The sequence below is a fragment of the Pezoporus occidentalis genome, unplaced genomic scaffold (genome assembly GCF_034315485.1).
Source record: "Pezoporus occidentalis ecotype Australia unplaced genomic scaffold, CSIRO_AGI_Poc_V1 ctg13, whole genome shotgun sequence".
NCBI classification, from domain to species: domain Eukaryota; kingdom Metazoa; phylum Chordata; class Aves; order Psittaciformes; family Psittacidae; genus Pezoporus; species Pezoporus occidentalis.
The window spans coordinates 1,963,237-1,978,457 of NW_026913103.1; the positions used below are offsets into that span (position 1 = coordinate 1,963,237).

Genomic DNA, 15,221 nt, shown 5'->3' on the forward strand with positions numbered 1-15,221 from the left:
AAATCATAAACCGGGAATCTCCAGTAAAAAGAAAAAAAAAAGAAAAGGAAAATGAATCTGTAAATCATGACCATGTGAAAAAAAAAACCACGAAGCATTTGCAGAAGCTTTTTTTCCCCATGCAGTCCTGTTACTACAAAATTGTGAAAATATTTTTCCCTTTAAATGGCATTGCAATTTTGTTTTGTAGCCCCTGTCCTGGGTTCAGTTCCACATTATTGACTATACTTGCTTAATTACCAGCTGTCACTGAAACACATTTCAAGGAAATAACCTCCTTTTTGGTCTTCAGAATATACAGCTCTCATTTGATACCTTTCACACATTTAACATTTCAGCTGTGGTCTCAGAACAGATTCTTTCACATACAGTTTAAGTTTTAGAAAAATCTTTAAAAAATTTAGTGTAAGAAAGATAAGCATCACTGCTTTTTACATTTTAAGAGTCATAATTTTCTGATAGGTGCTTAATGTTATTGATCAAAAGAGAGCAACAAAAAAAGATACAAACCTATAAATATTGAGACTTAAACCTAGAGAATGTTTGTTTGCTGAGGAGAATAAAAGTACAGGTTATATGAAATAAATAGCATCACAATGATATTATAAAAAACCTACAAGTTTTGCATTTTTCATTTTTGTGCTTCATTCTTAAAATTAAACCAAATTATATTAACATATACATCTCAGGAAAAATTAGGATAAGATTGAAGACATACTGTTCTGATATAAAATATATTTTTAATGTTAATATTTCTATTTAAATTCTCATTTTTAAATGGCAGCACCATATGAAATATGTCCTGAAGACTATTTGATGTCAATGGTGTGGAAAAGGACCCCAGCTGGGGACATGGCATTCAATCGATGTCCTCTCAATGCCACAGGTACAGTATTATTTTGAAATTTTATGAACAAAAAAAAAAACTTTTGCATTGTGTTCTAGACATAATCATCATTACTAGACTCCTATACATATGTATATATGCATGTACATGAATATATCTATATGAAATGCACATATTTATAGTGTACATACATAAATATAGTGTATGCATGTACATATACTCTTTCTCTTATAGCTTACATATAGTCTCTGTGGTATATATGTATATATGTATACACATGCATATATGCATTATAGCCAGAGAGAAAAAGCTCAGAACAAATCAATTTGACATAACCTATCAGGCAAAGTGAAAATGAAGCAAAACATAAAAATCTTTGTAATTAAGAAAAGACTGCTATAACCCCACCAAGTGAACACTGAAATGTATTTCAGGATCTTATACTACTGTTCTCTGTATACTGACAATCATTGCATGAAATTGTTTCTCTGTGTGCTTTTGAAATAGCATGGAATGTAGTTTAAATAAGGTTCATTCTTTCCAGTTGCTCTCACTTATATAAATATTTTCTGTCTTTGTGAATTACAGGCACCACTAGCAGACGCTGCTCTCTCAGTGCTCATGGAGTGGCTTTCTGGGAACATCCAAGCTTTGCTAGATGCATATCAAATGAGTACAGACACTTGCAGCATTCAGTAGGTGCAAAGCCAGCTTTAGTACTTGCTCTGTTTATTCATTACTAATCACTAGTGTGAAAAAATCCCTTACTTATTTAGTTTCAAGTAAAATTTCTGATAATGACTGCCAGGAGGTAAATCGACCTAAGTAAGAAGAATTTGTATTAATATATATTACTCTAATGTTATATGTTGTTGGGGTTTGAGTGAAAAAAAAAGCTGTCTTACTGTAAAAATGGAAAAATTAATCAGATTCCCTTCTTTCATGTCCACTGTGAAATTTTTATAGAGGTCAGAGGTAAGACATATTTTGGTTTATTAGAAAATGAGACGTGAATAAATGAGGTTTACTGGAAGAGTGACCTGATGAGTAATTTTATAATACCTTGAATTCTTTAATTGCACGCTAGGAAGTCAGAAATAATGTTCTCTTTGTTATCAAATTTATAACTTCACCTTCAAATGTAACGATAGGAAATGATTATAGCTTAAAGCTACTGCTCTAGATGAAGAAATATTATGGGGGCTTTTAGTATGCTTAACAAAAAGTTTAGTTGCAAGGCACATGCATTATACATTTATCTACTACCTAAGCATGTTTATATGCATAGATGTAATACATTGTATATATTGCATTATAAATATACTACCATGGTATATTCTAGGTATATTCATTACATTCTATTTCCATAACCAAAGCATTCAGCCAGGTTAATACTATTTGTGGGATGAACTTACTTGAAGAAGACTCATGGACAATGAGTTTTGCCTACATGATATATTTTACTGACACTCTTATTACTCTGCCTCCTTTTCCAAAGGCCACTTCTCCATTTATCATTTAGCAGAGGAGCACTTCTGTAGCATGTCTAAAAATCTTTGGTGGCTTGAAAAGTAGTAGCCTGGCTGTCATTCCTTAAATCTGTCTTGCCAGATAGAGGGCATTTTTATAAATTCCTTTGAGCTGCATTTCTGTTTCATTAGATTCCAGTTTAATTGAGGCCCGGGATTATTTTCAGGGTAAGACAAAGTAAGCATTACTTTTAAAATAACACAGTGTAAGTCCCTACTGAAAAGAAACTTTCCTATTTTATATAGCTGTCTGTATATTGTTCTATTTCTTTAGTGTTCATGTTTAAAGAAAAACACCTTAAGTTGGCTGTAAATACTTTGCATTTTATATTTTTGATATTGTATTATTGTGCAGCAGCTGCATATAGTATGCTGAAACATACATTGTGGGCATTGACCTCAATATATTTGTATTTGATTTTCTCAGAGTCTTTATTTTGATAAATAGCATAATAAAGGCAATGACCACAGGCAATACATATGTATATATGCATACACACAGCTTTAAATACTAATAATGTCATAAGGTAGGTCAAAAAATCACTTTTCTGTGATTGAAACATTGAGATATATCAAAGTTAAGCAAATCACTTCCTTATTTTATTTAAATATTCCAATCTTCTGAAATAGTTAAAGGATTTTGAAATATTTTGAAGTATTTAGTCATCTTGACCTGCATGATGAGAAGATGGTCCTTTTAGAGTTTTTTTCATCTGCTCTTACCTTTTCAGATTTCGTATCAACATTTATTCATAGTGTTGATCCTCATGTCACTGATTCTCTAGTAATATTCAGGCATTTCTTTTTATGCTATTGCTAGAAGTCTGTCATAAGCAACTCAAACAGTGGGACAAGCTCTTTCGTGTTATTCAGTGGTTTGACTTACCTGGCTAACTTTTGGTGAGGCACTGACGTTTTTTGAAGAGCAGCAAGTCTGCCCAGCAGGAGGGGGTCATTGTTGGACAAAAGAAGACATTTTTAACCCAGATCAGATTTATCTAGTTTTCTATACTTTTTTTTTTCTAAATATTAAAAGTATGATTAGATCACACTGTGAAATAACTTTTGCCAAAGAACATTTAAAAATACCTAAGGCTTCTTTAAAATTATGCAAGCATCTAAACATCATTCAGTTTTGTCTATATGCATAAAAATTAAAGGAGAAAAGTTGATTTCTTTTACACTTTGAAGCTGTTCACAAAGAAAATCAGCTTGGTTTACATATTACTCCTTCTCAAAGTGAACAACACAGCTTATTTCAAGAATTGTAGAAAATAGAGTAAAGACCTATAAGGTCATCGCTCTGCAAATGTAGGCTCGTCCCCCCACGATACATATGTCCGCTCTATAAATCCCTGAAAATAGGGCTTTATAAGGAAGCTTCTGACAGACGGTGTTGCTATAATAAATATGTGTGCTTATGAAAGCATTTGTGAGATGCCTCAGTGTGTTTAACTTACCAATAAAGTTACTCTGCCAACTCAGACCAGGAGTAGTGGGGGGTGTAACTCAGTTCTCTGTATGTTCCTGTAAAATCTGAGTCTGAGCCGAATCCCTTTCATTTCTTACCTGAAATACATAAAACTAGTCTTCAAAAATGATATTTCTAAAGTTGAATTAAAGCAATTGATATACATAAAATACTTAACACATTAAAATATACCCACGTGGAGGAATGCACATGGATACCTGTTTTTTTTCCCTCCAAACAAACCACATATGTTCCAGAAACAACACAGAAGTCATATATTTGAATTCACATGGGGCTGTGCCCAAGCACATACTCTCTAGAGAAAAGCATTTCATATGTTGGGAGCCAGAGAATGCTGCCTTGGCCACAGACCCTACTAACCTCACTACACAATTTCTGAACTGGAAACTTACCAGTGAGCACTCTGCCGAACAGTCACTAGCATCCTTTAGAGGATAGCATGGCAGGGAGACCACTTCTAGCAGGCAATAAAACATTTTTTTGTGGGGGGACAGAAAGGCAGAGAGTTTAACATGAGGATTACAAGCTGTCTATGTTTCTTGGCCTCAGGGCTAGACAATATTCCCATAGCTATTTTATTTACCTGTATTTACTCTTTGTATAGTAGAAACACCTTACATTTGGGCAGCTTGAACTGTGAGCTGAGGGATTCAAGGGTATATGCATTACTGGAGCAAGTACAGCAAAGGGCCACTAAGATGAGCATCTTTCCTACAAGAAAGGGCTGAGAGAGGTGGAGCTGTTGAGCCTAGAGTAGGGAAAACTAAGGAGGGATCTTAATATATATAAGTACTGGAAGGAAAAGTACAAGGAAAACAGAGCCAGGCTCTTTTCAGTGGTGCCCAGTGACAGGACAAGAGGCACTGTGGACAAAATGAAATACAGGAGGTACTCTCTGAATGTCAGGAAACATTTTTTTACTTCTTCACTGTGAGAATGACTGAGCAATGGCACAGGTTGCCCAGAAAGGTTGCAGAGTCTCCATCCCTGGAGACATTCAAAAGCTGTCTGGACATGATCCTGGGCAACTTGTTCTACATGACCATGTTTGAGCTGGGGGATTGGACCAGATGACCTCCAGAGATGCTTTGCAACTTCATCTATTCTGTGATTCTATAACTACCTGAAAGAAGGATGGAACAAGGAAGTGGCTGGTCTCTTCTCCCAAGTAACAAGTTAGAGGACAAGAGGAAGCAGCCTCAAGCTGTGCCAGGGGAGGTTTAGACTGGATATTAGGTAAAAGTTCTTCACTGAAAGGATAGTCAGGCATTTGAATAGGCTCCCCAGGGAAGCGGTGGAATTGCTGTCCCTGGAATCGTTCAAAAAATATACACATTTTTAGTGAACCTTAGTGGTGGACTTAGCAGTCTTGGGGTAATGGTTGGACTTGATGTTCTTAAAAGTCTTTTCTAACCTAGTTCAGTCTATGATTGAATGATTTTGTGATTCTGTGTCTCCCATGATTCCAGAAAATTGGAAATTCACAAGAGGCAGAAATCCTGAAAAGTTAATTCGTAGACTTCCACTCTTAACATCAGGATGAATAAAATTCATGAATGAATAAAAACATTCTTCCTAAAGATAAACTTTTCCTGGAAATGTTAATACAGGTTTTAAGCAGTTCTTCTCATTAAGCCAGAATTCTACACTGTATGTGGCGTAGAATTTTACCATATAACCACAGGTAGTTGACTGCTGAAGACTGTTTCCTCACTATATGTACCTAGAGTAGGTTCACTGCCTCATGCACAAAGCTTCTTGTATTTGTACAGTTTTCTCTAATACTCACCTGCAAGTGACATAGGACAAATTTCAACCTTTAATAAGCAGTATTTAAATATCAGAAACTCAGCTATTCTGTGTGTTCTTCAGCTTGAGTCAAGATGTCTGTGGAGACCAAGATGGTGGTTATGTAAATCATGCTAAATGGCATTATCTTTTAATCTCAAAATCTATTTGGAAGTCTGTTTGAAAAGATGAAGAGTCAGTAAAGTAGAAAATACACTTGTGATGCTAAAGATAATATACTTTGCTCATAACCCCCAGCATCATGAATAATTTAGCTCTTTCGCCAGATGCTTACAGAATGTGCTACGCAGAATTACTGCCTCTACTCAGATAGGCATGTACTGGCACTTCAGATGCAGGGTACTGGCACCTCAGAAGAAATCAGGGTTTTCCACTTTTTGATACATGCATCAATATTGTACTTACTATTTTATTGCAACAGTTTCAGAGTAATTCAGAATCTTTAATCAATATATCTGCTTAACATATGCTTGAAATCAGGTTCTGTTCCATTTTTTGGTTATGGAGAACTGAGTGAGACTGATTAAGCAAGAAATTTACCTGTGGTCATCTGAGTTAGTGCCTAGACACTGTTCCTTCTTAATGATCATACTTCTCCATATGACAGCACAAAATCCCTAGCATGGTAAAAATAAAATGACTGCAAGGCGTCTGAAGAGACTATTCAGTGGAATACGATGAAACAGTGAAGGGGAATGGTTTAGCTTGTGGAGTGCAGATTGACAGTCAGCTTACATCTTTCAAGGGCACTATGCCCTATACTATTCATGTGTAGGAGCTTCAGTAAAAGCAGTTAAGAGGATGATGCACTTCAGCTATGCAACAAACGCACAGCCTGTACTTTCATTAGTTTAATTTACCTTGTGCATTATGAATACAGGCCCCTTTTAAGACTAGGTATGATAATTAGATCATTTTGAATAATGGAACCAATTAGTTATGAATAATTTATCCAACATTTGGTACAAATCACTTATCAAATGAATTCAACAAATACTATTTGACCAGCTTATACACCTAATTGACTAATATGAAAAATTATTCACTGAACAAATTAAAGGACAAAAATGCCAAAATCCATGACATAGACCCTTGGGAAATTATTTAGTTAGCTATAATAATAATACTTAAGGAATCTAATTACAATTGTTCTAACTAAAGCACTATAAGTGGAAAATGCAAAGTGATAAATAGGTGCCTTGCCTTCTGGAATCGTGACCTAGAGGATCAAGCAATAACTTGATGAACAGAAAAAGAAACACTGCAGATTATATATCACTTTTTGTTCTGAATTTCTTGTATTACCCTAGTGTGTTTGCAGTGCCTGCGGCTTTGCATTAAGGAAACACTCTTGGCCAAGCGTGGTGTTTCAGCACTATTGCCAGTCATCTCTGCAACTAGGGAGGGATATTTTGCCCAATAATGCACAAGTTGTTAAATGTGTCCTTAAGAAAGAGGAAATTACAGCAACGAAATTCTTCCAAGTGTCTGTTTTGTTGTGAATGGAGGTGAAGTAAGGTTAAGTAAGATCTACTGGCAGTGGATATCCTTTCTTCAGTTCCTTCTGGATAGTTTTTGGTCACATACTCATCACCAGATTTTGGTTAGGAGGGAGAAATTTCCCTGCTTTCTCAAAATTTTGAGGTTTTTTTTTCCACTCATAGGCATAGTTTGAGTTTCCATTTTTATTTCATTTCTAGCATTTCAACTGTATATTAGTGAACTATTAATTAGTCTTGCTGCAACAATTATTCCTGTGATATCTAATTTCTGGTTTAGTCTTTATTGATTTCTAAATGTTAGATCCAGAAGGAGGCTGTCATGATTAATAAGTATGACTTATTTTATGACCTTTTCTTGAACTACTGTATCTCTTATAAGAAGATATCTAGTCTTTCTTGTAAAAGGTAATGGGGAATGCATTCTCCAATTTTATTTATTTTTTTTTAAGTTTCAATCCTCATCTTCTTTCAAGTTTCAACCGGCAAACCTCAAGTGGATTTGACCTGATGAGAAATTTGTTTTGGTGCTTTGATTTTTTTTTTCTTTGTTCATTTGTATAAACAGGGTGAAATCTTTCCTGAGACTAAGAAATCCAATTATTTGTTCTGTGACTGGATGTGAGTGACTGCAGGACCAAGAACAGAATCAGTGATTAGGAGTCCATAGGCCTACCTCAGATGGTATCCAAGAAAAAAAAATGCTTCAAGAGTTAATTATATTTTCATCCTCTCTTGAAGCCTGTAAAATTTGGTATGCTACAAGAAAGAAGACTAAGAACTAAGACCCCAGCATTTGGAATATCCTATATTATCATTTGTATGCACAACTGCTTCATACTTAAAGGCTTCTTCTATATTCTTAATCCAGTCCATGGATGATGGGCACCTAAATTAGAAAAAAAAAAAACAAAAAAAAAAAAAAAAAAAAAAAAAAAAAAAAAAACCAAACAAAAAAAAACAAAACCAAAACCCAAAACAGAACAAAACCAAGCAAAAGAAACCCAAACCGAAACAAAGAAACTCGTCACCCTCTGCCCCCACAAAAATCAAACCCAATAAATTAGAGCCATGGTAATGCAGCAAATGAAAATGGGATTAAAATAGTTTGTAAGGAAGAGGAATGATGTTTCATAGCTTATGAGATCTCTATGAGATTAATATCTGAAGCCTGCATGACCAATTTTAATGAAAACTGTTAATGAATAAGATCTTGCGGCAGAGTATTAGAAACTGATTTTATGTAAATGGAGAAAATACTTGACTATACAGGGCTATTTCTATTTTCTACTGTTATGCATGTGTTCTAAGTTAGAGGATTTATTGAATCAGAAAAAAAAAGATTTTTGTGAGGGATCTACTTAAAAAATAAGAGTAATATATCACTGACTCGCCACACACTAAAATAGCCTTTTTGCCTAAAATAAGACTTCCTCTAAAGATTTTGGGCATTCTGGTTTGAATGAGAATAGTACCACACTCATAAATAGTGAGGAAGATTAAAGCCTGTCATCAAAATGCTGTTTCTGAAGGTCATTGCCAATATTATAAGAAAAGCTGTACTGATTGATAAGCCCATTTTCTAAACCTGTGTAGTACAGTTTTTAAATCTGGATGATGAAATTCTGCATTTAGTTGCTTTGATAAAAATAAGATACTAATTTGTGACAATTTCAGTGATATAACACCCAAATCAAACATGCATTTGTGCGAGCTGAGCTGCTTTTCTATCAGAAAGAAGTTGGAAAACCAAAAAAAAACCTCTTAACTCTTGAGAGTTAATAAGGAAAAATTTACATATGAAATATCACGCTGGTGTCAAGATATTAGCACTTCTGAAGGATTATAGGAACTTATGCAGGTGAATCTTTGCATATCAAACTGATAATACGGCCATAAAAATGCATTTCTGCTGCTTCTAGCTCATACTGTAATTTTGTTTCCCCTTTTTCTGCAGCAGTGTTATTCACATTTTGCAAGTGCTTGGCTAAAATATAATTTGATAAAAAGAACTCTGAGGTGAATAATTATTTGCTCAGTGCAGCTCATTAGAGATGATTTTGTTTTTCCAAATCATATTACAAGGGCAGTGTATCAGCCTGTCCATGTACTTCTCACTGAAATTGACTGCTATACTCTGGGGAATGAAAGGACTCCTCCTAAAAAATTTACTGCTCTTTTTTTGCCTGTTTAGTGCTTCATTTCTTTTTATATAGCCGCAGAGTAAAGGAACCAGGCTTAGTTTCATAGTTCTGAATGTACAGGCCTCAGGTAACAACTTTTTTTTTTCTGCTTCAGTCTGCCCTTATATTGGTATATGCCAGCTCTTCACCTTTGCAGCCTTTGATGGGAAGTGAAGTTATATTAGTAAATGATCTGCTTTCCTTACCTTGCCTCCATGATAAGCCCAGAATTGACAAGTCTACTCTGTTTTGTCACCTTCAATTCTTGACAGAAGGATGGCAAACTGTTTTCTCTCACATCAGAAAGCAACTGATCAAAAGATTATGGCAGGTAACAGTTTTCCCTTGCCTCACTAATATTTTTCCATTCTGCACAGGGGAAGATTAAAACTTCAGATAAAAGCTAATGACTTCTGTACTGCTGTTTGCTTGATGGTGAGGGCACTCATTTGGTTTTGAGAAAGTTCTGCCTGCTTTGCCCTGCCAAACTTCTTGCATGGATTGAAATGTTGGATGTTAGAGTGCTTTTAATAACTTATTATAAAGTTACTATCTCTTTCTCAATCTCCTAACAGATCTGCTTTACTGTGTGTAAACAAATATGCACTTTGCCAAGTAGAGGAAATAACCTTATACTTCAGCCACTCATATGAAATATGTAGGCTAGAAACCAACTGCTTTATACCAAGTGAATGGCTCCTTTTTTTTAAACTGTATATTACAAAAGGCACCAAAAATGAGGAACTTAGAATGAGGAGAGTGAAATGTATTTAAAGCTTCTGTGGTACCTTCTCCATTCATGAAATTACAGTGCTTGATCCCACCAATATAAATCTGCACTTCAAAATGGCCTGGCTGAACAGAGAGCTTTGGCTACAACTCAGGAAAAAAAGGAGAATTTATGATTTTTTGAAGAAGAGGCAGGCAACTCAAGAGGCCTACAAGGATGTCGTGAGGTTGTGCAGGGAGAAAATTAGAAGGGCCAAATCCCAACTAGAACTTAATCTGGCTATTGCTGTTAAAGACAATAAAAAAGGTTTCTTTAAATACATTAAAAGCAAAAGGAGAGCTAAGGAGTATCTTCATTATTTATTGGATGTGAGGGGAAGCATATTGACAAAGGATGAGAAAAAGCTGAGGTACTCAATGCCTTCTTTGCTCAGTCTTCAATAGTTAAGACCAGTTGTTCTCCAGGTAGCCAGCCTTCTGAAATGGAAGACAGGGACAGGGAGCAGAATGAAGGCCCTGTGATGCAAGGAGAAATGGTCAGCAACCTGCTCCACCATTTAGACACACAGAAGCCTATGGGGTTGGATGGGATTCACCCAAGGGTATGGACAGAGCTGGTGGAAGTGCTCACCAAGCCATTTTCAAGCATTTATCAGCAGTCCTGGATAACCAGGGAAATCCCAGTTGACTGGAGGTGAGCAAATGTGATGCCCATCTAGAAGGTCTGGAAGGAGGATCTGGGGAACTACCAGGCTGTCAGTCTGACCTTGGTGCCAAGGTTATGGAGCAGATCATCTTGAGTGCCACCATGTGGCATGGACAGGACAACCAGTTGGTCAGGCCCAGTAAGCATCAGTTGATGAAATGCAGGTCCTCCTTGACTAACCTGATCTCCTTCTGTAACAAGGTAACCTGCTTAATAGGTGATGGAAAGGCTGTGGATGTTGTCTACCTAGACCTTCACAAAACCTTTAACACAGAATTCTCCTGGATAAACCAGCTACTTGTGACTTGTACGGGTGTACTCTGCTAGATAAAAAATTGGCTGGATGGCCAAGCCCAAATAGCTGTGGTGAATGGAGTTAACTCCAGTTAGCAGCCAGTCACATCTGGTGTTCCCCATGGCTCAGTACTGGGGCCAGTTCTGTTTAATATCTTTATCAGTGATGTGGCAGAGGGGATCAAGTGCACCCTCAGTTTGCAGATGACACCAAGTTGGGTGGAAGTGTTGATCTGCCTGAGGATATAAAGGCTTTACAGAAGGATTTGGGTGGGCTGAATTGATGGGCCAAAGGCCAATTTATGGGGTTCAACAAGGCTCAGTACCAGCTCCTGCACTTGGGCCACAGCAACCGTATGCGACACTACAGGCCTGGGAAAGCGTGGCTAGAAAGCTGCTCAATGGAAAAGGATGTGGGGGTGGTGACTAATGGCTGCTGAACATGATCCAGCTTGTGCCTAGGTGGCCAAGAAGGCCAACAGCACCCTGGCCTCTATCAGCAATAGTGTGGCCAGCAGGCCAGGGCAGTGATCATCCCCCTGTACTCAGCAATGGTGAGGCCACACCACAAATGTTACATTCAGTTCTCTGCCCTCACTACAAGAAAGACATTGAGGTGCTGGAGTGGGTCCGTAGAAAAGCGACAAAGCTGCTGAAGGGTCTGGAGAGCAGATTTCATGAGGAGGGGCTGAGGGAACTGAGATTGTTTAGCCTGGAGAAAAGGAAGCTCAGGGAGCACCTTATCTCTCTGTACCTGAAAGGAGGTAGTAGTGATGTGGGTGTCAGCCTCTTCTTGCAAGTAACAGATGATAGGACAAGAGGAACAGGTCTCAAGTGGTGCCAGGGAAGGTTTGGATTAGATATTAGGAAAAACTTCAACCATTGGAACAGGCTGCTCTTGGAGCTGGTGAATTCGTCATCCCTGGAGTTATTTAAAAGACATGTAGATGTGACACTGATAGACAAAATTTAGCGCTGGACTGGGCAGTGTTAGGTTAATGATTGGACTCAATGATCTTAAAAGTGCTTCCCAACCTAAATGATTTTATGATCTTTCCAACATATTTCATGCATCTCAATCTTAGAGATGCTATACAAAGTTTTCTCCAAACATTTACCTGGTTTTCTGCTTTATCACATCACAACTATAATTCAATAGGTAAGTTGTTTTTCTTCCTTTCTGCTTTTACATATCTGCTTTTTAGTAGCTAACTATTTCCACTTGTTAAATTCAGGAAATGTCCCCACTATCTTCTGAGCAGCCATAATCATCTTTCCATGTCTGGTTTACCGAAGAGTAATCTTTGTTAAATGAAATGGGCTCACATGGTTTCTTGCGGCTGCTGCTGTGTCTGCTGCAGCAGCGAGAGCTGTTGCCTGATCGCTACAGTGTTCCCAACACTGTAGCCAACAGGTGAACTCACAAGGGTACGGCCAGGGGTAAAACAAGAGATGAAGGCCATTTAAGAATTCAATAAAGAAAGAATTCCTCTAATTTTTCCCTTGAAGTCTATGAGAACTGAAGGAACCTTCACTCCAACAGAGCTGCAGAATGACTGCAAGAATTTGGCTAGACAGCTAGAGGCATAGAAATGGTCACAGCATTTTACACTTACATTCATTCCCCTGTTTTTTTTTGTCCGCTACTTTATTTTCTGTATTCCCCCACCGTGTTTAAGATCAGATTTAAGTATATGAGGGACAAAATATTTTTCTCTTGCCCTGCTACTTATTGCTGTACTCCCACTCAGAAATCAGGGCTCACAGTAATGCTAATTCTCTTGAAGAAACCGTGCTGTTTTTCCCTGCAAGCAGAAGTGAGTATTGTTGGGATAACTGTATAGAAACAAAAAAAAAATAAGTAAATCTAGAAACTGGTTAAAATCAAATAAACATATGAATGGAAGCATTTAATCTGAGCTTTAAGTTTTAGGGTCACATACTTACTAGGATGACCACATACTATAATAAAAGAAAGACAAATAATTTGTAGCATGTTCCTTTGTCACCCCCTCAACCTCAGCCATTCAGTCAGTGTGGAGAGCCAGGAGACTTTACCTCAAGCAATGTTATGTTTGCCATAGAATGAAAACAACCCTGTCAGAGTCATAATTCTCTTTTCCTCTCAACTCTTGCTCTTGTCCTGTTGCATTATACATAGATAACACAAATCTTGAAGACATGCCCTCTGGTTAAAAAAGGAAACAACAATAACAACAACAAGATCTCTCCAACAGCATGCCAACGTGAGCAGGATTTAATCATAGATAATTGCAATGTTTAATAGCAGTACTTAATAAAACAATAATAGAAATCCTGGTCAACAAAGTGATAAGAAATAAATTAATAAATAAATAAAACCCCACCTAAAGACATGATCTGTTTAATTATTAGTCATTTCTCATCCCTAGAGGCATTTGTTACTCTCTTTTCTGTCACTTAATTGGTGGTTATATCTCAAAGACTGGATGATACTGATTATGTTGATTAAAAAAAAAAGGTACTATGGAATCATTTATTTAGAGAGGAAAAAAAAAATCTCTTGAACAAATAATAGTTCTTGTGAAAGAGTGTAGAGAAAGAGGGTGTGGACAGAACCAAGCAAACCTCTGAGCTGGTCACATTCTTCTTTTAAAAACACATTTGACTTCTGCAGATACTGGATTTTTTTTTTTTCAAAGATTCTCAAATCACCTCATCACATATAGAAGAGCACTGACTGCTTCTCTGACATCTGTGAAGAGATTTAGATTGCCTGAGGTGAATGTCTAGAAGAGCACAGGATTCTGTGTAATTAAGCTGGCTTCTTTTCTCTGAAAATAAAACAGTTTTGAGGAGTATTTTGCCCAAGCAAATGTAGAAGCATATGACAGCGGGAAAACTGTTTGTATATAGTGAAACAATCCTAATTTTTGTCTTCATCAATGTAAATTTGGAATAGGTTCCTTAAAGCACAGGGTTGCAGTGGTTTCAGCAGAGTGCACAGAGACAGACTGCAGCACAGTATCTGCAGAAATTTGGTGCAGCAGATTGCATACCATGACAGTGGTAAAAGTTCAGTTTCAGGGCACTCCTTAAACTTTGACATTTATGTTTCAGGTATATTAGAGGAGGCTCTAGTCTGGGTTTCAGAATATTTAGAGGGACCTGTTACAGAATCATAGAACTGGAAGGAAATTCGTAAGACCATCCAGCCCGAACTTCTGTCCCATCAGAATCAGCTATACTTGCATTATTGCATCATTTTGTTATTCTTGACTGCTATTAAGGCCTCCACTATAGAAAACTTCACAGACTTTTCAGGTAAACCATAGTATGTCAATTCCTTTACAGCTGAAAAGTTTTCCTTAATATATATCCTTGATCTTTCTTAAGACAATGTATACCAATTACTTTTTCCTTTTCTATTATAAGAAAAGGGAATATATGATTTCCTTTATTTCTGCAGATACTGTTTATTTATTACGTTATCATGATCTAGACTGAGACTACTAACTAATTTCACTGATGACAAAGTGAAAAATTATTTGATATTGCTTTAGCAATCTCCTTCATAAAATGTTAAATGTATAGAAAAGGAAAAAGACTCTTACACAATATTAGTTTATAAATATTCCAATGCATACCTGAACATACATAATTGTATCTTCAGACCTACTCTGTTTCTTTTAAAATACAGATTAAATAATATTCCTGAACACTGAAACAGACTGAAAATAAACAAATACATTCTAAATAATTAATTATATTAAGGAAAAGTAAATGACATTTCTAGATTCTGCATTAAAATAGATGAAACACTGTCTGGTGATAATCAGAAAAGAACACCCTGTAATGAATTTTTTTTCTCAAATCTGAAAGGAAGAGCTTTCTCAAAATGACATCATGTTATAGTTGTGATGTGAATATTTCTTCCTGTTCTGCATCTTAAGAGCATTATGAAAAATATTCCATGAAATAATGTTGGGTTGTGAAAGCCCAAGGCAAAGTGGTTTGCAGATTATAAGCAGTTTCAGGATAAATTTTTATTTCAAACTATCTTTCTTCACTTCTATATAAGGCTTCCTAATTTGAGTTCTTATAGACCCCACTACCATAAAATGTATTAATGACATCATTAGTAATACCTTGCC

General features: G+C 36.4%; 1 protein-coding gene across 6 annotated transcripts in view; it reads left to right on the forward strand.

Moving 5' to 3' along the window:
- ADGRB3 (adhesion G protein-coupled receptor B3) overlaps positions 1–15,221 on the forward strand; it is a 465,858-nt gene that overhangs the window by 208,251 nt on the left and 242,386 nt on the right. For all 6 annotated transcript variants that reach the window (XM_062608135.1, XM_062608134.1, XM_062608138.1 and 3 more), the window contains 2 exons: positions 785–886; positions 1,436–1,542. In XM_062608135.1, coding sequence (XP_062464119.1) covers positions 785–886; positions 1,436–1,542 — 209 coding nt within the window. The remainder of the gene's footprint in view (positions 1–784; positions 887–1,435; positions 1,543–15,221) is intronic.